Here is a 24,781-nt window from a genome sequence, read left to right as displayed (position 1 = left end):
TGGAAAAGCTACTCCAGACGTTTCAAACATTGCTCTTCCTTCAATTCACTATATGTACACTATGGGTCCATCTCGGAAACACTTGGGATAAACGCTGGAGCATAACAGACACGTAAGTAGTCTGCCTCCAATACCAAATTATGATCAGCGGAAGAGAAGCTTTTGCACACTTCAATATTTTATATTGCTCAGGCACTGAGGATCTTCAGCACAGGAATTTTCAACTCTAGGTTTTTGCTAGAGCTGCTGTCCATTCCTCTCACATATGAACAACTGGGCTACATTTTATCCTTTCTCTTTGTAATAATCTGAATTTATTTATACACAAAACAAGAGACAGGAGAAAGTTCTCTTATATCAACCCAACAATGGGTACCTTCAACTTGTAATAAGAACGCCTTAGGCAAGGCAACTGCATTTACTTTAGGAGCATATATAAAATTCAGTGTGCCAGTGTCAAACAGAGACAAGACTGTCAGATCATACAATGCCAAAACATTCCGGTGGGCCCTCAACTATTAGGTGCAAAAAAACCCAAACAACAAAACCAAACAACCAAACAAACCCTCAAAACTTTTCACCACTTCGGTTCTGTTTAGAATGCTACACAATGAATAAATTACATCTTTCTGGGATAGTGTTGCTTTTACTCCTACATCTCAAAGAAATTCCAAGCTAATTAATTAGAGCAAGAAATTACATTGAGCAGGATAACATTTTGAATGAAAGAAATGGTTTAGAAACACCAATCAAAGATAATTTGATTATGATTAGCTGTGCTGTAGTCTAAGTCATTAAAATTGATGAAGAATGTTTTTACACTGGTCTAGTCTATGTAATCCATTACCTACGCTATGCTCTGTAGTTCAAGTCTAACAAATGGTATCTGATAATTCAATATTGAAGACTAAAATACTTTCAATGCACCACTTGCTTTCCTACACCGACATGTTTCCAATAACCAAAAAAAAAAAAAAAAAATCAGTAGCAAGTAGATTTGCAAAATTCTTTACCAGGAGAAATTTTGCTTACATGAAATATCATTCAGATTTTTACCTGTTCACCTTCTACATAGTCATGTTTAAATATGGCTGCTGCTTTATTCTGAACAGTCATTATCCCACAAAGTTACAACCACAGTTTGGTAAGAAATCATTCCCTGTGCTTTCTAACAGCTGAAGCCTGCCCAAAGGTGTAACATTTGTCTCCGCGCTCTCAGCTGAAGTGACGAGCAAGACGAGCAGACCTATAATCAACACGCAGCTGAACAAAGGAGTGAAGGATGTTCTTGTCCAGATTAGCAAGTTGTTCTCCTGAGCAAACTTGCTTTAAATTATCCGGGGCTACAACCAGAAGATTGCAAAGTGCATGCAAGGTATCAAAGAGTTGTAACACCAGCGCAATCTGTGGCAAGAGAAGAAACAGAGAAAGGCAGATACTAAGAGTCAGAGTTGCTTGGACTCTTATGACACAATGTCCACCTAGATTCTCAAAATAATTCCTCCCTACAGATTATTCACATCCATCATTCTCTCGTCATACATGTATATGTGCATGTGTCTGTGTTTATGCATCTGTAGGGAGATATGTTCATATGCAAAGTTACACATACAACACACAATAACGTAAACTCAACACTTCTTCAATGAACACACACAGCCTGCAAGCAATAAAATGGTATCAGGAAACTGCTCTTTAGGATCTTATAAAGAACTGCTCGTACAGTAACAGAATATATAACATCAGTATATGAAATGCTGACGTTCATAAAAATAGTTTGTTTCTGTTTGAAGAAAAAACATCTGATTAAAAATAAAGTCCTGCTACTAACATTGACACGGCTGTACATCACCGACCTGTTCATGCTTACCTTGAAGTCTTTGGCACACTTCCTATATTCAGCCACATCACAAATAGCTAACATGCCTCCCATGCAACTGTAGGAATATTGCTGTAGGTGTTCAAAGATAAGTCGATGAAAACGAACTCCAAGCTCCATCAAAACTGTGTCCACATTCTTACCATCCATAGAATTTCTAATCTTTTCCACCTGCTTTCTAACATAGCCACAGACTTTAACACAAGCCTAAAGAAAACAAAAAAGAAAAAAAATTTGTTCTTCCCAAAACTTCCTACATCACCTCATTAAAATTACTGATTTTCCAATTAATAACCTTCCAACATTTTTTATTTGCCACACAAAGATGCAAAAATGTGAGCAGAAAGATGGATGCAAGATAATATTCAATTAAGTCACTGTTCATATCAGTTCAAAATAGAACAGATTAATTTGGGCTTTTAACTCAAACAATGGTCAACCAAGAGGGTGAGGACAGGGAAGTGATTAAAAATCTCATCAGCTGCAATTATAAACCCAAATCAACATCCATGCAGGCATCTTCACCCTTCCCACATAATACCAGACTCCGTGTCCTACTGCTCCTCTTCTCCCACTCCCACCCGGCTGCAGGTATTCAGGCAATGTTCTCACTTCTTCCCATTGACTGTAGTTTGTTCTTTACTCCTCTCTGCATCATTCCCTAACAAGAGCCGAGTGTAACTCGGCACTGCTGTTTCTCATCAGCCTGTAGGCTGGGATTCAGACAGATTCAGCGGCAGAGACAACATTCTGCAGCAAAGAGTGTTCTTGCCATACCCGTGACACTTTGTCATGCTCCTGCCCACTCTTAAGAGGAAAAAGTGCCCAGCAACTACAGAGTACCTGATAATTGATTTTCTGAAACTGATAGCTTAAATCTAATTATTGGCTGAAAACCTTGCTCCAAATCTGAGCCTCTTGGGATGGGAAAGAATGCAACAGTTTGTCCAGCGCCTACTGATTTGTATCTCACACTAGACACAAAATTGCTAATGTCCTTTTCAGCTTGAGAAAACAGTCCAGAGCAGAGTTTGGAGGTGCTTGGTACAAAAGGAATAGCTAAGTAAATTAATCAAACACACGTGTTGTCTAATGTCTACAAGGAACATCTTGTACCTGATAACACTCATGAGCATTTGAGGCTATGCTGATGCGCTGGAACTTAGTTTACTTACGTTAGTATATTGAATCAACACGTTGTTTTCATCTTCTGGTTTAAAATCTGTCTTCTTCTGCTCTGCAGCCAAGATGTGCTTCATCTGTCCAATCATACAATTCAGTGTCCTTTAAAGTTACAAATACAGATTGGGTTTTGAAGGGAACATTTTAATTTCCTTGGTTTTTATATTTACATATACTAATGATTCTATACCAAAGTAAGCAGCATAAAGCAATGAGGAAAAAACTGCTCACTAGCTAACCCTTGAGTAATCTACAGAAGATACACTAAAAGCAAACATTTATTGTAAGAAGCACGTGGTGCCAGGACATGACAAAGGAAATACTTCATTTAACAGACATGCACACACACTCTTCTGAAGTTGTAATGCAATTCTCTAGAGGAGATAAGCTTGATTTTTATGTAAGCAGTTAGAAAAAGGAGAATCAGCCAAAAAAAACCCCAGTAACAACCCTGAAAAACCACTCTTTCTTCAAAGTTCAGTGTCGTGGAGCACAGCACACAGCATGCTGGCTAGCTGGTTTTAAAGGGGACACATTAATTGCAAGGTAAGCCATCCAAATCCAGCTCTTCAGAGAAACCGGATAGCGTTCTTCAATGCAGAGGGAATCAGAAAGCTGAAGGAAGCATTCCAAAGAGTTTAGCAGAACTAGATCACGTTGCGTGTTACTCAGAAGCAAGCGTCAGAAAACACTTGGAAAGTGGAGGGGTGGGGGAGGAAAAACCTCTTCCTTTGCAAGAGCTTGGTATTTCTTTTGTTCTCAGAAAGCTCATAGAGTTTAACAGTGTCATTTATTCCTCCCTCCCAGGATTTATCTCTTCCGAACATTATCTAAGGTCAAGGCCCTGGTTTACTTTAAGTCCGAACCAAAGGTCAAACAGCAAAGCAGCTGAGAGAGGCTGCAGGCCTCTTTCCCTGCCTACCTTTGCCAGGAACCTTCCTCTGCCTCTCTCTTTTTTTTTTCCCCTCCCCTTTCTTCACCCCCCTCAACCTTCCAACCTCCCCGAAGAAAACACAGTCAAGGCCATTACAGGCCTTGAAGGATTCAGGTTGGGGTGAAGGGTTGAAGAACGCATGTATCCAAAGAGGGAATAACCTTCTTTCCTATGCATAGAGCTTAGACTTGCATTTCAGGTGCACTTTGTTCAAGAATCCACATAGTAATAGACATTTAAAGCAATTACATCTTGCATTCTCCTCAATTTCCATTTTCAATAAATACTCCCAAGAAGGCTGGTTACACAGAACACACACTGAAAGAAAACCAGTAGAACTAATTTTGTTTGGCTAATAAATCGCTTTTACCGAGGAATGCCAGTCAAGAAGCTGCTATTCGACTTTTTCAGATTGGATAATGCTGAAACCATCAACGTTTATAAATTTGCTTTTAGTTTTTAAACTAGATCATTCCTTTAAGCAAGACAATCAATTCTCAACAGCATCAGGCACACAAACTCGTTTGACATGTAACATTCATTTCAATACTAATCTCTCTCTCATACGTGCCAAAGCACAGATGTTTTTGCAGGCTCCATTCACAAACCTTTGAACGTACCATTTTCCAAGAGGGACTTGTTCTCCTAACTCTTACCGTCACTTTTAAGAGATTAATTATTTTACACAGTTATAAACTACTGTAATGCTGATGACCAACCTATGTCTGTCTAGATCTAAGTTTATGGTTAGATCAATGTTTCAAGTGTTCAGCGGTTCAAGTGTTCAAACTTGGTGATTAAACCTCTAAGGTCACTTCCAGCAGGAGCAGCTAGAATCTCAGTTGCCACTTACACATCCTCTATCTCCACCTTTCTTTTTGCACCTGCACAAAACACAGGTGCAAATAATAAATCTTTTCCTCATCTCTCTGCAGAAACTACCTAGCAGGACACAAATGAAATGCCTGTTTTTCCAACAGTGATGTTCTCATTCCTCTCCAGTAAGGTGTGATCCTTACAAAAACCTGAATAATTATTTCCAGAGTAGCCCTCGTTACCCACAGGATGGCTTAATTCCATTGCTGCAGAGAGAAAACCATTAATTCCATCACTGCAGACAGACACAAAAAGCTTAGGTAACATGTTTGAGGTTGACTAATGCCACCTCAAAACATGGGAACACTACATGCCTCCTGGACCAAAGTAGGGCATTACACAACAGCTCCATTTTCTAATATTAAGCTTGTTAGTTTGTTATTTTCCTCTGCTGCAAAACAGCTATGACGTGAATTTACAATTTTTATAGCTATCCCCTCATTTTTATTTGAAGAAATTGAAAAAAAGAAAAAAAAGATTAAATGAGTGAGTCACAACCTCAAAGCAAGTCAATGTCAGAATCAAAATTATTCCAGGTCTACAGACTTCTATGCCTAGGTCTAATCCATAGCACTGCACAGATTCAAGCAAATCATCTAACCTATTTTTGTCAAACTTTGCTCCTAATGGAAATCCTGCAAGTCTTTAACCTATTTCAATCATCATTCCTTCCTCCTTTAAAGTAGAAAAAAGTAGTTTGAGACAATAAGGTAAAACTGAATTATTGCACTCTCTCAACATAACCAAAATCCTTTTAACGTCCTTACAGAAGTATTCACGGGTCAGAAATCTGCCATGGAAAATACGACCCTCTAAACAAAATCTGAATTTCCTATGCACAATAATGTATACTTACGGATGAAAAAAAAAAAAATCTATTTCGTGTTCAGAAATAATTTATCCTTAAAAGGAAAGCTAACATACATCACAAAGTATTTTCACAAGAATTAATGATTAACAGAAAGTTTAAATCTTTACTTGCCTATCAATGCCCATATCCAGCTTCACTTCCATTTGTTCTATGATATCCTTTTTCTTCTGAAGGCATTCAGACAATTTAGGAGAAGAACTGCAACAGTATAAAGGGTTAGGCGTGTGACAGAGCGTTAAAATATCAAAACTAGTCTGTCTGCTGGGTCTGCAACTTCGAACACAATTTTGTGAAGATTTCTCACCCCATCAGAAAAGACTAGTTTAGTTTAGATGGAGTTAGCTGGCTTCGGAGCAACAAATCATCAGCCTGAACAGCCACCTGACCCTGAGCAGGATCTGCAGAGTGCTGATGGGCAGTACTGTGGCAGCGTTGTGCCTCCTGAGCGGTGCTGCCTGCCAGGCAACCGAGCAAACGTAGCTTTCCGTGCACAGTAATTCACAGCACATCAGCGCGCTCTACCTCGAGTGTATCCATACCGTGGCTCCCAATAACATGCAGCTTTCACATAGTTCACATGTGGCTCGCAAGGCATGGCCAGCTGTTGCCTCTGCAGAGCCTCTGAAGTACCCCCAAGAATCTCAGCAGCCCTGATATTGCCATCTCACCCAAAGGTGCAGCCACAAACCCCCTCTAGTCCTGGCCTGTAATGCAGCAGTGAGGACCCTAAGGAGCAACTTGTCTCTCAGTCCTATCAATACTCCTGGAGCTCTGTCTCTCCATGGTACCAATTTGTTTAACATCCCCTTTTCCTTGTCTCATTACAGCATTTTATCTTCCCACAACATCAAGCTGAGCCACTCCAGGAATAAACTCCACTTAACAGAGAGGAAGAATGAAAAAGATTGCCTTCTTCACTGAAAACGACCATTCACAAAGGAAACACTAATCAAACTAAGGTACCTGATCAATGGCATCAGATGATCATTGAACTGCTTGTCAAATAAATGGAAAATAGTATTGGCCTGGTGGACAACATCCAAGAAATAAAGATTTGCGTTCTTCGAGTCAGAAGAGGGAATGCCTAAAGCAAAGAAGGTTTCATTAGGATTGTAATGATACGCAGTTCTTATAATTAGCATGATGATTTTTTTTAAATATGCAGAGTTTTTCCATGAATGCTTAAATCACAGGCTTAAGAGTTTCAAAAATTTGCCACGGTGCCGTATATAGAATACTTCTTATAGCTATATCAGGTAATAACCATAAGAACAGAAATATCTTGCTTTTTAAATTTCTAAAAGTAAAATGGAACAGTCAATTTAAATATTTCTTCAGAACATGAGTTTTATGCTTTCATGTAGGAATGACAGGTTCTCACTGTCAAGATTTTAACTTCAGTACAAGTAGTTTTCTTATTTACTGCCACTCTTTAAAATGCACAAACAACATATACAAATAAGCATGGAATTCCTGTAAAACATTAAGATACTAAGCCTTAATATAAAAACATTCTCTTGCCATAGCACAGAGAACAATTAAAGGAGGTAGGGAGTGCTGATGTCCCAATTTCTGACACACAAATGTTTCTGCAGGCAGCGGCATGTTTCCATCTGTGCACCAATTCCCCAAAATGGAAGTTACACTTCAGAATACATTAAATGCTGACCCCTAAATACACAAAACAAATTTCATTTAACCAGTACATTCTGAACAAGGCCAATCAATAAGGCACAGCAAGGACCTGCAAAGATCATCTGCACGAAAAGGCCAATGAGATGAAATGCTCAGAAAATACTACTCACCAGCAAGGCCTGTTTCTAATGCGTAATCGATGTGTTCAGTACATAAGAACTCTACAAGCATAGAAAAAATTCTGAAAGCATTCTTCGGTAAGTCAGATGGATCAGAGAGCTTTAAAGAAAAAGAAATAAAAAATTATCCTAAAGGTCAGTTCTACATACATTTGAAAGTTCATCCAATATCGCACAGAGGATAAGCTTAAAATGCAACAAGTATTGCAGAATAATTGGAATTTTATTCTAAATTAAAAGTATCCATAGAGAGAACTATTCAGGAACAGCCTTTAGTATCAATAAACCTTTCAGCATTAACAAGCAAACCAAAGCTAGCACGCCACAGGATGCCACAAAAAGCAAAAGTATGAACAGTTTCTAATAGTAGTAATAAAGGAAGATATTAACAACAGTCCTTAAAACACAACTGTCCAGATGTAATCTTAGGAATTACCTAAACTGCATGCTGCTGGATGCTGGGAAAACGTGCACAGAAAAGATTACTTTATCCGTGCCCTGCCTTCCTTCTCTTTTACTAAGCTTCTGCCACTGGCCACAGTCAGAGACAGGACACTGGGTTAGATGGCCCTTCGGTTCCACCCAGTGCAGCTGTTGTTTCACCACTGCCACCGTACCGCAGGAAAAATGACACAGACAACCTCAGCTCCACTTACCACGGCTCAGCTGGAGGCAACGGAGCATGGAAATTTTTATTAAGTAAAGTAATGCCCACATACACACACAGCATCTGTACTTCCATGAGCTGTAAGCAACACGGGATTTTGGACAGCAACCTGTCAGTAAATCCCTTTTCGAAAGAAAGAAGCGACAGGACTTTTGTACATGGAAAAATACAGCTTTGGTTTTTAAGGAATTATGTGAAGACTTTATAAAGCTAGGAGTAGGAAAGATTACTATTGCAAAAGTAACAACACTCCCAAAGATTTCTGCTACATTCCCCAAAAAAACCAAACCAAAACCCCTCAACCAAGTACCATTACAGAGACTTCCAAACACCGAAACGTTGCGATAGACGGTTCCGTTCAGAGATACCGATTCATTTTCCCTAAAGCAGTCACAGTTGGGACACACAGTGTATCTGCAGGCATCTGTCACGTGATACACACATTACACTTAGTTAGCCAGGGACTTGTTTCACTTCTCTTTTGCACAGTGAGTTGCCCTGACCACAAACAAAACCCTACCAGATCCATTTAGCATCCATTTCTATCCCAATACATACAATTGTTCTTAGACCAAGTACGAAAAAACCTGATTCCAGCAGGAAAGAAGAAGAAAAAAAAAAAAGTTGTGCACAATTGGAAAAAGTTAGTTTATATCATGAATTTAACAACTGTTTCTAGCAACCACCATATTGAGAAAAATAACAATCTACCTGCTTGCCTTGCAGCCAGTGACGTTCCCCACTAGGCAGGCGTTCATCCCAGCGTGTACAGATCACAGTGCTGCATCTCTGCTTTGTTAGACCTTTGCTCCCTCGAAGTTTATAAAATATTAAAACTTCTAAATCTCTGAAATGTTAAGTTTTGCTGCACTAAGCTAACTTAGAATGTTAGAGGTATTCAAATTTGTTAGAAACCGCTGTGTTCAGCTAATAAAAAAAGTCCCCAGCGTTTAAGTTGGCAATTAAATTTCAAGGGTTTTTATTTACACTGAAGTACCAGACAAACAGTAATTGACAGGCAGTAAAACGGGCGATTAAATCAGAAGGTAAACACTTTTTTTTTTGTTAGACTAAAGCATTTAAAGAATAGTAGAGGGTTACCAAGGTAAGCAATGCTAAAGATTATTCCTCTCAGCATTTTATTGGTGATATTCCCTAGAAGAAAAGGCACTTGACACAGGAAAACAACTGTTGAACTTTCTCTGTATTTTTAAAGCAGGAAAAAAAATTACACTAAAGGCTTCTCAAGTCTTGGGTCTAATTTAGTAATAAAAGTAACGTAGACAGTAGGCTAACCCTCCCCACTCCTTCCAAAAACAGACAGTATTAAAAACCACAAAATACAACCAGATCCACATTTAAAAAGCAAACCCATAGCCTCCACCACGACCCTTGATTCAGTGAAAAATACAAAAGCAAATTGATTTGTTTAATGATGTCCCTCCTCTCTTCCTATCACATGTGAATCAAAAACTGAACCTCAAGATTAAATTTCACACACAAAATTATAACAGTAATGGAGATCACAGGAAGCAAACTTACCCTGTGACATCTTTCAAAAGCTTGTTTAGTTTCTTGCAAGAGGTTAACCACCACTTCTTGTGACAGAAAAGTTTCTCCGTGTGTGTCAATACTTGGCCCCAAGGGTAAGTTTGTACGTTGCCTTATTCTCTCTTTGAGGTCTTGAATACTAGAACAAAGATATACCAAAAGAAGATTTCAAGGGATGGAAATTCTGATGCTTTAATTCAACTATGATTTAGGATATTGTAGTTGTTAACTTAAAACACAGAACCCGAGACACAGTTTAGGATACACAAGCATTAAGACAGTCTTGCAAGCTTAAAAAAAAAATTGTCGGTAAGTGCAAACTACCATCTCTGATCCCATAGTCAACTGTGTTCTACCATGGCACGTTCACACCATGGGACCAGCTATTCCCCATCGTGGAATAAGAGTAATTTCAATTGAATCCTATGGACAAAGTTTAGCCTCCATACATTCTGTCACATTGTACTTTCAAAACACTAATGAAAGCTTTCTGCCTCATCCACACCCACAAATCCTCTCATCCTCATCCACTATCTCAGCAGTCCTGATTTAGTCAAGCATGCTCCAACACATTTCCATGCATAAAACAACTCGTAAAGTCAGTCACTACAATAAATTTAATTTTCCCCAAGAAAATTAAATTTTCATCTTTTTTTTTAAAATGCATTTAATTACTTTGCTGCTGCTGTTCTCTCCAAAGCACTTTTCATTCCTGACACACTGAACCCAGTAGCTCTTTGAAAGGTACAGTAGTCTTATCAACTCTGCTTCACACAAGTTTTAATTCTTCCTTTCCCACTTCTCACTACTCCTTTATTAGAGTTTCTCTACCCTGAGGATAATGAAGTCTTGTTTTACCTTTCTCTAAGTCCATTGCATCTTCTGGGCTCATTAAGAGCTTTCTCACTGACATTGCTATGGACTTTTCCCCTTCCTAGGTCTTGGGAGGGGACCACAAGACCTGGGCAGGTGAAAAAAAATGTATGCTTTTAGATACACACATATACATGCTTTAGGTACCTTAATTTTGCTTCAGTCCTTTTGTGGATCTGGATCCTAAGTTGAAACATAGGTTTAACTGGTATTTTTCATTTCCCATGAGCGTGTAAATACCATGCATCACCTTTCATATGTACTGAGAGTGATACACTTTTTAGCAGAAGTTAACATGAAGCGACAGCAACTATAAAAAGCTGCAGGTCATTTTAGAAGCCCGCTCATTTGTAGTTCATCACTGTACATCTGACATGGCAAACGCTACGTTTCTCCCCTTACAGCCCCCCTTCCATTTTAAAAGTAGGAAACTTCACAGAAGAAACTTACCCTCCAGTGCCAATGGACCTCTTCTGGTGGTTTTTGGAATCATAATAGCGTTGTAGAATCATAGCACTCCTACTTTTCAAATAACCAATTTCCACCTCAATGTAATTCTCCAAGTAGGAAATGAAAATGGATTTGATAAGCTTAGACAAGAAAGTCTGCTTATCAGTACCCAGGTTAAATTCCATCAATTTGCTTGACAGATTAGTAGTTCTTTAGGCAAAAGAAACAAAGAAGGGGAGAGGAGGAAAAGGTTGAATTTGCACGAATTACAGCATTACACGTTTGTAAAGTACACAGCACAACGGAACCCTGGTTGAGATTAAGACTTCTAGCAGCTTTACGTTTAAGTAAAGCATTTTGCACCGTTCATGTTTAATTACGTACAGTACACTTGCAATCAAGCGAGTCGCCAGCGAGACGCGGAGGACTGGCTTTTGCACAGTTTCAAAATTACTCTCAAAGACGACTAAACAAAACACTTCCCATTAAAAATAATAACGGCAATTTTAAATTTTCTTTAGGAAAGCAGTCGTTGTAAAGGTGAATGGCTATAAAACATTTTCAGTTTTTATGAGAAGTTTACAGTTTTGGCTTCTCTTTCTACATCTTGATAACAAATCAATCTACTACAAGAGAATATCTACGACAATAATTTCATCATCAATATAGAAATACCTTGTATATAGATCATAGAGATTCTTGAGATACTGTTCTGCGTCAGATTTCCTGTGTTCTTCTAGCTGGTCCTTCACATAACTCTGTAAAATTTGGACACATCTGTTAGAAGACTAACTAGCAACCACAGGTCATGCTTACTACTTGCTAGATTGTACGTAATTTACTGCAAAGCATATATCTTACTCAAGGTAATTCATATATTCTTTGGTTTTAAATCTCTAATTTACAGATCCTGCATTATCTACAGATAGAGTAAAATGCATCTTTTAGAGAAAATTATTTAATAATACAAAGCAGTAGTGCATGAAGCAAAGACAAAAGAGATTGCTTTGAAAATATGCTTGACCAATAAACACAAAATCCCCTCTTTTTAAGAATCAAAAGCACAGAAGGCCTAGGGGCATTTCTGCAGTTGACAGTAAGCAAAGGAGATGCTTACATATTTGCTTATCATAACACATACAGAAAGCAGATACAAGCTTAGAGCCTTCTTGTCATTGAATATTTGGACAAAAATTATTATTTACCATAAAATACTAAATCAAAACTGACACACAAATTTGGGGTTGGAACACAAGCTCAATCTCTACACTACAGGAATAACAACCTCTACAGGGAAATTGGTTTTTGCCACAACTAGTCACGTTGTTGACCTTACACACTTAGGTGAGTGTATTAGGATGGAAAACTTGACGTTTTCAACTATTTCAGACTTTCATATAAATACTGCATTAGATGCGAGATAGTATTCACAACATAAGCTGTTTTGGCTTATTCAATGCAATGTGTAACCTTACACATGAAACCCAATTTCAAGAAAGAACAGATTAAAGATACTTATTAAATATGAAACTTCTTCTCCTGACATATTCTTGGTAGGGAGCATACAGAAGAAATCAAATATGCATATGACATCTTGTGAATTAGCTAAGGAACACACTGACTGCCTTACAATTTTATATACTGAATTTGAGCACTTTCAGTTGCACTGTATTCAGAGTACAAGCAGCTTTATTGGATATAGGCTTAATTATCTGTCTGAATTGTTACAAAGCAATCAGCTGTTGAGTCTACATCCTTATACAAGATCACAAATATTGTAAATTCTCATTCATTGGTATTACTAGATACAATACTTTTAGATGAAAAGTTTCCTTTCAATATGTTAAAATCTAAAATACCTGAAGTTTAACTTCAAAGATATTTTGAATGAGTTTGGCTAGCACAGTCTCCGGATTGCTAAAGACTTCTCCAACTTGTTTATTCACTCGCTGGCAGAGAATGGCTGCATCTTCAAAGACGTCATTCCTCAGGAACGCACCCTAGGGTTTCAGAAGCACATTTCGTAATATATTTACAACAGTCTACACAATGAAACAAATCAACACCCAAAGAGATACATGTAAACCAAAACGCATTACCTCTTGACACTGTTTTATGTACACATCAACGCAATGGGAATAGCCCTATGGAAGGAGCAAAACAACTCAATGTTAAAGCGGGTTCTCCATCTTCCCATTATTGAATGAAATCAAGGAAATACAACCCCTGTGAAAACGTTATTGCAAAAAAAAAAAAAGATTCATCAAAAGCATACACTGTTTTAAACCTATTTTTGTCACAAACCTACCACCACTCTACATGGATACACACAACAGGTTTCAACACTCTCTCTCAAGCACGGAAGGCAGTTCACACACATAAAAGAAAACATTATCTTAGAATGGCCTCTACTGACACCACCTCCGATCCGCCATCATCTGCCTCTTTTATTCCCCTGCATTTGATTTCAGATGGAATTATCTCAGTATTTTTAATGAGATATTAAAATTCATATTTTAATTTATGCGTATTCTCTGGTATGGTGGCTGTGCCCATGCAAATAGGTTCGTTCAAAACACGCACTTACGGTATTGTGGGTTGTTTTATTTATGTATTTAAATTAAAACTCTCAGTTTTTACCTTAAAATGAAGCAAAACTGCTGCTACTTCTCTCATTCTGGAGATTTCACCTCTCCGCTGTGCGCTGGTAAACTCTTGAATTAGCTGGCACTCTAAATCATGGTACTTACCTGGAGAGGAAAGGGGATAACAACAAAAATCCATCAGGCTATGTAATACAAGCACCAGCAAAAACTGTAATACTGACAGTATTGCATACTTCCTTAATCATCTTTAACAACTCAAATACAGGAATATAGATTGAGCTGGATAGATAACTTACTTGCTATCTTTGATTTGACTTCAGAAAACCTGTTAACAACAAAAAAAATGATTAAATTCAAATCCACATCATGAGAAATCACAGACATCCTAGATCATGATTAACAGGCACTCTACTTAAAAATGAAAACATGTAACAAAGATGACAGAAAAGTTACACGCTTTATATTCATAAAAACCTAAAAGCATCTAATTCAAATCTAGCATTAAGTCAGCACAGCAAAATTATCCCATTAAAAGTCTGTTAAGCAGTTTAGGATGTGTATGTAAAGATGATCCTACGACACGAGTGCGTGAACATAAATTTGAGAATAGAGAAGAGAGAAATAAGCACACAATCCATCTCAAAAGCTACATGAATCACCAAGTAAAGCACCAAAAAAGCAGACAAGGGAAGTATCAGAAAATGATAGCTATGTGAAGAGGTTTTTTTAAAGACGTTCAAATAGAATTTTACCTGTCAAAAGGCAGTTCCTGTGCAATCAAATGCAGTTTCTGAATAATATCGGCTGCCTCTTTAATCTGTTAAGAGTAAAACATGTCAGAATTATTAAAGGTGGTCTGATTGTAGGCTATTCCTTTCCTCCCCCTCCACAGTCCAGTTTTCACACGTGTAGTTCCCACTTCTAAAGCTGGTTGAGTTGATACACCTGTGGAAGAGATCACTCCCTTAATGTTCCTATATGTACTTTTATGATGCTTATGGTATTTCTTTTTTAACATAAAATTACATAGGTCAAAACATGACAAAAAGTAGTTATGTGTTCACACTGGCTGTGTCTGTGTAGGTGTCTAAGCTACCTGGACAAATAGCTCATCACCACACTAAGCCAGCACAGCTATACAGTTTGCAGACCAAAGATTCCTCAGGGCTGATTAGATCACAATTTGCACCCTTTGATTTGGGAATAAAACACTTAACTGTAACACAGAGCTGGCTGAACTGCAACATTATACTTTACAATGCATTAGGATAAAAGTCTAACTGACTCACACTCAACCAGAAGAGATCTCTGCTGAATTCAGAAGTGAAATGGCTAGCAAACTGTTCAGACATGCCAGGAAAAGCACTGAGGAATTCTTTGCAATTGATGAAATTGGCTGTATAGCTGTAACCAAAAAAGCCATGACAATTCTCAGCATGGAGAGGGGAGGAAGGGGAAAAGGGGATAAAAGCAGAGCACAGTTGGAGCACCTCACATTCTCCCAAGGAGGGAGAACTGGAGTGTCAGAATAGAAAGGTACAGGCTCTTTAGGAAGGATAGGCAGAGCAGAAGAGGAGGAGGGGTTGCCTTCTATGTCAAAGACCAGCTGGAGTGCATGGAGCTGCACCTGGGGACAGATGAGGTCCCAACTGAGAGCTTATGGGTTAGGATTAAAGGGAGAGCAGGGACAGGGGACATAGTAGTAGGGGTCTGCTACAGACCACCTGACCAGGAGGACTGGGTGGATAAGGCCCTCTACAGACAGATAGGAGCTGCCTCACACATTCACAAGCCCTGGTCCTCATGGGGGACTTCAACCACCCCGATATCTGTTGGAAGGACAACACAGCAGGGCATAGGCATTCCAGGACGTTCCTGGAACGCATGGATGATAACTTCCTTCTCCAAGTGGCGGGGGTTGGAACTAGATGATCTTTGAGGTCCCTTCCAACCCTAACCATTCTATGATTTCATGATTCTAAATGGAAGCTGTATTAGAAATTATAAACTCTGAGGTCCAAAGCAAAGATCCAGATGCAAGTTAGTCAATCATGCATACACAAAATATGAACAGTCGCATGAATACAAAAGCTAACCAATAAAGCTAGTGCAGCATGCAAATTTCTGCTCTGTCCTGGACAGCAAAACCATTTCTCATTTATTCTTCCGTGATCCATCAGCACTTAGTGACTGTTTCACTAGGCCCATGAACTATATAAACACCAATCAGCACTTCTGAAAATGCGGCGAACACAGCTGGTTGCAACTGGAGTTCAGTGGATTTAAGCACAGTGTTGACTCGTCCAAACTGGACACAGCTCTGGGATAGTTTCAGAGGCTTTATTTTGCTGTCTTGGTGACTGGAAGGCACCTCGAAGCGGGCAATGAAAGCTCTAGCTACTACATTCAAGCAAAATCTTTGTAAGTTGACACAACGGAGAACACGCGGTTTATCTTGTTCTTCCTGTTAGTCTTGTTCCAGGGAACTGGGGCGAGAGGAAAGGAAGTCACGAAAACCTATTCTACAACCACTTAGAGCAGGTCGGGTTTTTTTAAACTTTTCAAGAATAGAACAAGACACACAGGTAAGAATATAGAGCACAGGCATCACACTACGTTGGTTGTCCAGCACAAATAGGGGCTCTCAAAGTATAACCATCCTGCTTATTAAGAGCGGCTTATGTTTTGAACTGCCAGCTTACAATAGCCTCTTCAGTCCAAAGCACCTATGCTCCTCAAATCCAATGAAACTGCAGTTACTGCTATTAGCTTACAGCAACATTAACACCTAACTTTTAATTGTGATCAATACTGGTGGCATTAGAATAGTCTACAGATTAGCAGTTATTCACTGGTGTTACAACGAAAAAAAAAACAAACAACAAAACACCCCACAAAAGCAACATTTTCTTTGTCTCCTCTTCACACAATAGCTGTTAACTAACTTAGATTTTATTGAATTCAGGGCCTTTTCTTATGGACCACAGAAACCATGACAAATCAATTCTCCATGGTTTCTGCTTAAATCTGGACATATTTTATTTTTAATTGAATCAGACTTCTGTAAACTATTAAATCAAAATAAATATAGATTCCATAAAATACATTTAAAGGCTATAACAGATCTAGAAAAAAAATCTAAAAAAATATTGTGGATAAACAACGGCAAGAGAGAATTTTAACACAAAATGTTTTTATGAACAAGTTAAAAGGCATAATGGAATAACGCTGATAATATAAATGGAGAAAAGGATGTAAGAATAAGAGTAAACATTAAACAGAAGATAATGCTATTGCATGATAAACAAGTAAGCTGCTGTACCATATGGATAGTTAAATTGTTTTAACTGGAGTGATTTGCTCACTTCAAGACACTTTAGTACAGGAGAAGGACTGGTTAGCTGGCAGTGCAAGGGAAATTATATGGATTCAGAGGACGAAGACACACAACAGATAGCACGGGACAAGACAGCGAGAAAACACCTTCACAAAGATGTTAAGTTAGAAATTGCTCAGTGCAGCTAGGAGAAAGTAATGTGGGAAGCAACAACTTGAGTGTAGGGAAAAAAAAGGAATCCAACAGATTTGAAGAACTGACACTGGGAAAAATATGAATTTCCGAGGAAATAACTGCATTATAATTCCTTTCTTGCCTCTCCTTTCACAGTATCCCCTGCCCTCGGTGTCTCAAAGAAAAACCCACACTTGTGAGGGATGGCATAGTACAAAAAAAATCGTAACATCCTCCAAAACACTACCTAAACCCCACATCAGTTCGAAATCAGAAGATTCTGACGCAGCATTAAGGTTTTACATTTAAGAACATTTGTTACCATCTCACACCTTAGAACTATTTTTAGTTCAAAGATGCGTTGTGATGTGATGGCACATGTCTAGGCAGGTTCCTTTACAAACACTACTTCTACTTCTATCTAGGACACAAAAACAGAACAGTACTAACCCACCTTGACTGAAACTAGTCTCAGTAAGATAACTTGTATCCAGAAAATCTTGTTTGTGTTCCCACACACCTCCTCTGCAGACTCGCACAAGACTTCTGGCCTTTACTACATTTGTCTTCCTCCAGATTTGGTGAATGTCTTATTATTCTTCAGGGTGTATGAAGATTAATTTGTTTATCAATGTCCTACTTATCTACCGTTTTTTTTCAGATCTTGCAACAGAAAGTATTACAAAACTTTAAGTAATAAGTAAAGTGAGAGTTGAATTCTATATGACACTCTTCAGCAGAAAACACATAATTCTCTAACTTACACTTTGCAATTTATCATGTTGCCATTAAATATCTTTAAAATGCATGTTTTATTTCTACTTAGGAAATAAAAAAGAAAAACTTATGCAGATTTAGAAAAGGCTGTCCATAGAAAAACTTCCATTGTGTTGAAACCTTTCTGTTTTCCTTAGAAGTCAGAGAAGTTTTTCTGTGCTACCTCTCTGATTTGGGCAAACTATCAACTGGCAATTTTCATATATATCCACAGACCATGAATCGAAAGTCACTATGAAACTGGCTTCTTGTGAATATAACTATATGAAATGATTAGTTTTTCATTTCCTTGAAAGATATCTTCAGCTCAGTAGAGAGGGGATGACTATTAACCTATTCTCGGGTCCTTTATGAGCTGCATTTCAAGCACATATTTTTTGCTGAATGTGCAAACCAAGTTTTTGCTGTTCCCACATACTGTAATTTTTTCCTGACTACAAACACACCACTGCACAGAATTTAAGGAGAGTGGGAAGATTCTTCAGGACACACCTCAAAAAGAAAAAAACAAACAAACAAACAACAAACCAACAATTTTACTTATCTTTCAAGCAGCTTAGGGAAATCTGATTTGTGTCCTTTTGCTTACAGCTGGACACTTACTTCAGTTAATTTTTATTAGCCACACCATTCAGATTATATTTGCCTCATTAACATACTCTTGAAGCATAAGAAAAACAAAATGCTTTAACATTTCTTTGAAGTTTTCCTGCCTGGTTCCTCTAAATTCAGAGGGTGGAGACCTAACCACAGGACTATACAAAGCCCAAAGGCATGCTGTGACAAAAAGGTATCCAAGGCCAGTGGACTGACCCAACAGAGTAAAGTTTCACAAAGAAGTTGCATTCAGAAACGTTCTGCATTACAGGGTGGATCTGAAGCAAGGGGTTCAAAGGAAAAAGGCAGATATTGTATGCGCTCTAAAGTTGCCCTCCCAGCATTTCTCAAATCTCTGATAATTTCATAAAATGAAAAATGCCAACATTGCCACATTCGGCATCACTGAATACAAACGCTTTATCAGCAATCTGCAGCCTAGTGTTGTTAATTTACATTTCAGAACAATGAAACTTTAACAAGTCAGTCACTCACTGGTTTGAAGTCTGACCATGGTAAGTCATGGTAGCAGCTTGTAATTAGGGCAGTACTGCTTATTGCTTTGAACTGCTTTCATCCCGCTGACAGCTCTTACCTTTTCAGAGTTTGTAAAAACATCAGACTTCAGCTCTCCATCCAGAAACTCATTAAAGTATTTCATCAGCTTCTGAGCCTCCACAGCCCGTTGCCGTGGCGTGTTTACCCCCTCCAGTTGGTCGCCAAGGTGACAGACCTTAGTTGCTACATAGCTGATGTGCTCATCTAGCTCCTGGAAATGTTGGAAGGCAACCTGGGAGAACATAGACACGGATGCAAAACTCATGATTTCCATTTACTGTAGTTTAGGAAGCACTAGATTTACTTCAGTAAGAAGCACAGTGAAAGCAGGGATCAGCTTTCCAGGTGCTGTATCTCAGAACTACTCAGAACCACTGATTAAGTACACACAACTGCTTTAAGTTTAGCGTCTTCCTTAACCCATTGTGAAGACTCCATACTTTCAGAATAGCCAACGCTCATTAATGGAACATGCAGATAAGTCCCCTTTGACAGGGGAAATTGTTTTCCATCAAAACCTATTTTTATCCCAAACAGTAGCACGCTGCACGAAGAAATGTTAATGTGACACTTAAAACTTGCACAGCTTAGCACTGACTATACTCTTTAAACTTACCTGGTTGCTTTTCTGCAGCTCTTGTACTTTCTTGGCAAATTCCTTTGCTTCCTTCTGGCATTGCTGTTCTAGTTTCTCCACCTTTCTCTGAATCCTTTCATCCATTACCTGTAACTCTTGGATATGATTTACAAATTCTTCCAATAATCTGATTTAAAATAAAATACAGCAAAGCAGACTTTAGTTTGAAAGACATTGTCTCCTGCAGAAAGCTTAAAAAAAACCTCAAAGAAAAGAACTTGCCTACAAGGCTGATATCATCATGTCTAACTTAAAAATGCTATTTTCTTTTTAAACTACATTGCCCTAGTTGTGTAGAACTCTATGCCTACACGGAAACTATGTGATCACATAAAATAGACCACAGGAGAGGGGAATACCTAAATAACAATAACTCAAGAATGTGGCTCTGCCACAGAGACAAACACTCCTCCTATATCCCCAGTTTCCCTAAATAAGTCTCATCAGGGCAAAGAGAACTTAGGCCACCTACATCCCTGCAATGTAAGAGCTACAACAGGAAAATATTTTCTACTGTACATGTTACTGTAAACTTGTAAATCAGCATCTTATTAATAGGCAGTAAATACAATCATATAGTCTCATAATATTGTTTTGGTTACAGGTATGTTGCTTCCTGACTTCACTTCTTTTCTTCCTATAACATATGCCATTTTAAGGTGGAGGTTTTCTTTCTTCCCTGTCTTTTCCCATCACTTTCATTTTTCTTTTAGACACATTTTACTGTTCCCAAACACAGTACATCTGAATGCATTCTCGAGTTTCTTCTATTCTTTTTCATTCCATTCTCAATGTCTCTCTCTTTCTCATTCCTGTTTTTGTCCATTCTGTCCCATTCCAGCCATCTTTTCAGCTTATACTTTTCTAAACATCGTAGTCGCTGATGCTCAGGGAATGGATTATTCCCAGAACCTCCGTAGCCATAAAACTCATGCTAACAACTGAAAACACATGGAAGATTTGAGAACTCTGCTGTCCAGGTTTAACGTCTAATGACTACTCTGGAATCTGCATATTCACATACACTCTTTTCAGAAGGTATATCACGAATGTGAAGTCCTTCCAACCTGCAGTGCTGCTAAAAGGCAGAATGTTCCTCTCCTGGCTCTCCATGCACAGTCCAGAGGCTCTCAGCAACCAGGAGGGAAAAGCAGAATATATTACTCTACCCTCACACAACTCCTTCCCAGTAACAACTACAGTACCTCTCTTGGCCAACATCTAGAGTTTCCTCCAAGTAACATCTAAACAATACTAATGCCATTCTCTTTAGTTGCAGGGAGTGTCACCAGATTTCCAGTTTTAACTTTTGCTGCTGAAATAACTGGTTTCTACCCTGCTGCTTGGACCACATGAACTGCTTTTTGGCTCACTGTATTGGTCTAAAAACCTATTTCAAGTGGTATCTTTACAACAGTAAGTGACTTAAAGCCACAACTTAAAGAAAACTGGATTGGGGCAGATGTTTGACTTTTTTTCCTCTACTTCCTGCTTGCCAGACGCCCAAGAGTAAGCATGTTGTATCAGATTTCACAGAAAAACAGAAGGAATAGGCTCAAGTCTACAGAAGTATTTTTAAAATAAAAGGTAAACAATAATAAGGGACACAAAGCATACTTTCAAACAAAAGCCTAGAGAAGTGAAGATAGTTTCTACTCATTTTAACAAGCTGTTTCAGTTCAGTTTGGGGTTTGTTTTTTTTAAGCAGGTATTGCACCAACTCATCACTTATTCAGCAACAGTATTCAATATAATGAGAGAGGAAAGAATGCTCAAGCAGAAGAGGTAGCTGCTGGTCAGGTTTCTCAGAAGAGAAATAAAGAACCCAACATTCTTTCTACCAAACAAAAGCATCACCTTCTAAAAACAGAAAAGAAAAGCCATACACTAAAATGCATGCTTCTTTTTAATATTTATTTTGGCTTCCTGCCCAACACTAGGAGATCCCACAAGAAAAATATTTACTGTTGTAGGATTCTCCCACTTTGTCCTGACAAATATGAAAGTGCGTCACAGAAGTTAACACAAGCAAACCAGTAGAAATGTAGAAGATAGGTTAAACTGAGTTCGTATTGGTATAAATCATTAACTACTCTAAAATGTATACTAGGCACCACTGTGGAGAAAGAGCTACAAGAAGCAATGCTGCATATTTCCAGGCTTTTTCCTGCTTAAAACGCATGTAAAGCTCTGCATAGGATACAGGCCTCAGATGGAATGTCAAGGGCTCAGCATCTTGCTAGAACTCCAACAATATCCTTCCTCTTCTCACACGTCTCCAAAGAGTCACACTGCTCCAGAAGGAATGTCCTTTGACCATGATAATGAAGATTTTCGTATCTGCTTTTGACTAACAACAGCTTGCCTATGAAATCAGTAATTCCTAAAGTTCTTCAGTGTTCTAGCTCAGGTTACTACAAACCATCTCAATCTGGAATAAGATGATGTAAACAGGAAGACACTAAGGAACAGCTATTGCACTTGCTCATCTCCCAAGTCATAATCATGCGAAAAATGAAAACACTTAAGTTAATTATGTCTCTAGAAAGACTACCAATACTGGTACAAAAGCTTAAAAGTGGCACTATTTGAAAGAGTCACTCTTTCCAAAACAAAAGAACATCCAGAGGTTTGGAGTACAGAAGCTTAGACTTTGAATGTTGCCGTATAAAACTGTGCATCCCAGTTACCAACGCACCACCCAGCGCCAGCCCAGTAACCAGAGCGCTGGCTTTTTAGGGTGAGGTTTCTCAACAGAGCCAAGCCAGCTCACCACAAACAAGAGAAGGTCCTGCACTACCTTCTCCTTTACCACTTCCCCTACCCTAGCCTTAATCCTTTCCACACCCACGTTCCTCCCCACCACCAGCTCAGAGACACACAACCTGTTCCCTTTGCAACTGCTCCCAAGCTTTTCCAGTCCCCTAAAACTGCTAACCCAACTAGGGAAAAAAAAAAGTTCTTTTTCTTTTTTCTTGTCAGGTTAGTTTTCTGACTTGTTAGTAAGTTAGATTAGCTTATGATAAGACCACACGCCTACAGCCAGCTCCAAATGAACCATCATGGCGTGCAGCTAACAGCAAGGAAGAAGGGCACAAGCCCATCTCCATTGAACAGCAGCAAGCTGTTCATTTGATCCAAATGATACAAATCCACACAAATTCAGTTTAAAACAATCTAAGTCCACATTGCCATGCTCCTGATTTTCTTCTCTTCCCACCTGTTTGTGCCTTTTATTTGCATCAGGACTGTAAACTACTGGGTCTCACAACAAGCCAGCTCAGGGAGCTAAATTAGCAAGAAACTCATTAAATTGATTCAACTATCATAACAGTGAAGCCTCGTGTTATGTTTTAATCCAGCAGCTCTAGTGCTTTGGAACACTCATGTCTGACAAGGACAAACAGCATCAACTCTCCCTCATTCAAAAGGTCTAAATCAGAAAGTGACTCTCCCTACTCTTGTTACTGAATAATTGGTTCTGAATAATTGGCTCATGGTCACAAATTCTAGCAATTCTCCCAAATGAAACCTCCTTGGACACACACGAACACTACACACAGGCTTTTTGTTACATATGTAATAAAACAGTACAATTAGAGATAAATTCACTTGGACCATTATGCAATTTTATTTTACCTTTTTGGATCAAAAGCTTCTCCACCTCTGGAACCTCCTCCAGGTGTTCTCCATGCCAGGCGTTCAATGTATTCATCTGCCACAAAAGGCTCCTAGCCACAGAACAAGAACTCCTTACAATGTGCCACAGCAGGTTGTTCCTTAAGCAGCTGCTTACACATCATTTTGAAAGCGTTTAGAAGCTTTACTACAATCAAGAGTAAGTACAGTGTTGACAATTACCCCGTCACCTCGTATGTTTACATATTTGATATAGAGACACCGTTCTTAAAGTGGTGAGTTTGAACATCCACTCTATTGCGAGACTACTGGTACAGAACTTGTTGCAGGTCTGTGAAGAGTTGGCTCTAAATTAGAATCATAGAATCACAGAATGGTTTGGGTTGGAAGGGACCTCAAAGATCATCTAGTTCCAAACCCCCTGCCATGGGCAGGGACACCCTCCACTACACCAGGTTGCTCAAAGCCTCATCCAACCTGGCCTTGAACACTTCCAGGGATGGGGCACCGACAACTTCTCTGGGCAGCCTGTTCCAGTGCCTCACCACCCTCTGACTGAAAAATTTTTTCCTTATATCTAATCTAAATCTCCCCTTTTTCAGTTTAAATCCATTGCCCCATGTCCTATCACTACATGTCCTTATAAAAAGTCCCTCTCCAGCTTTCTTGTAGGCCCCTTTAGGCACTGGAAGGCTGCTATAAGATCACCCTGGAGCCTCCTCTTCTCCAGGCTGAACAGCCCCAACTCTCTCAGCCTGTCTTCATAGCAGAGGTGCTCCAGCCCTTGGATCACCTTCATGGCCCTCCTCTGGTCCCTCTTCAGCAGCTCCATGTCCTTCTTGCCCTGTCCACCGTGGACATGAAGAAAAGATTATGGGGGTCCTGTGTGAGTTGACTCTTTCATAACCTGAAGAACCCCAGCAAGCTCACTTTTCCATCACAGGTCCTGTTCTCGAGCCCTCTGCTCATTGCTGTGTGCTACTCTGCACGCTTCTGAATTAGCCCCCATGGTTCTTGCAGAGCAAGGCCCGAAGTTGGGCTCCAGCTGGTGCTCCCTGATGGCTAAGGGGATAGAAAGGGCTCCTCTTCATTCTCTTTTCCAAAGCAGCAGCTACACTGATGTGAGACATTACACCACGAGACCCAGCTGCCAGCTGTGCAGCAAACCAGAGAGGAGAACTGATCTGCCTAAAAAATTATGCAGCAAAGTAAGTTTTCTCTGCAGTTGCTCAACTCTGATGCAGTTCACAACATGGCATCATGAGCAGAACTGACCAAGGCACTGCCCCATGGCAAAAACAGTGTGAGATTCCCACTGGACACGACGCAACATCAAACCACAGCTGCAGAACCAAAGCA

At 39.1% G+C, this 24,781-nt stretch overlaps 1 protein-coding gene across 2 annotated transcripts in view; it reads right to left on the bottom strand.

Annotated features, from left to right (window-relative positions):
• Positions 1-550: 550 nt before the first annotated feature.
• EXOC5 (exocyst complex component 5) overlaps positions 551-24,781 on the bottom strand; it is a 28,772-nt gene continuing 4,541 nt past the window's right edge. Inside the window, exons 2-19 of one of the 2 annotated variants that reach the window (XM_086612796.1) lie at positions 23,423-23,514; positions 19,763-19,910; positions 19,184-19,378; positions 14,456-14,520; positions 14,000-14,028; positions 13,738-13,847; positions 13,197-13,241; positions 12,957-13,097; positions 11,773-11,855; positions 11,098-11,307; positions 10,795-10,830; positions 9,766-9,913; positions 7,548-7,656; positions 6,706-6,826; positions 5,854-5,940; positions 3,055-3,163; positions 1,871-2,086; positions 551-1,404 (exon numbers count right to left, since the gene is read on the bottom strand). In XM_086612796.1, the coding sequence (XP_086468922.1) occupies positions 1,216-1,404; positions 1,871-2,086; positions 3,055-3,163; positions 5,854-5,940; positions 6,706-6,826; positions 7,548-7,656; positions 9,766-9,913; positions 10,795-10,830; positions 11,098-11,307; positions 11,773-11,855; positions 12,957-13,097; positions 13,197-13,241; positions 13,738-13,847; positions 14,000-14,028; positions 14,456-14,520; positions 19,184-19,378; positions 19,763-19,910; positions 23,423-23,514 (2,133 nt within the window). In that variant the 3' untranslated portion in view covers positions 551-1,215. The remainder of the gene's footprint in view (positions 1,405-1,870; positions 2,087-3,054; positions 3,164-5,853; positions 5,941-6,705; positions 6,827-7,547; positions 7,657-9,765; positions 9,914-10,794; positions 10,831-11,097; positions 11,308-11,772; positions 11,856-12,956; positions 13,098-13,196; positions 13,242-13,737; positions 13,848-13,999; positions 14,029-14,455; positions 14,521-19,183; positions 19,379-19,762; positions 19,911-23,422; positions 23,515-24,781) is intronic. The other variant, XM_086612795.1, reaches the window with a different exon arrangement.

Source organism: Tauraco erythrolophus, chromosome 6 (genome assembly GCF_009769465.1).
Source record: "Tauraco erythrolophus isolate bTauEry1 chromosome 6, bTauEry1.pri, whole genome shotgun sequence".
Taxonomy (NCBI): Eukaryota; Metazoa; Chordata; class Aves; order Musophagiformes; family Musophagidae; genus Tauraco; species Tauraco erythrolophus.
The sequence above is the reverse complement of the archived record's forward strand: the minus strand, read 5'-3'. Positions and strand labels throughout refer to the sequence as shown.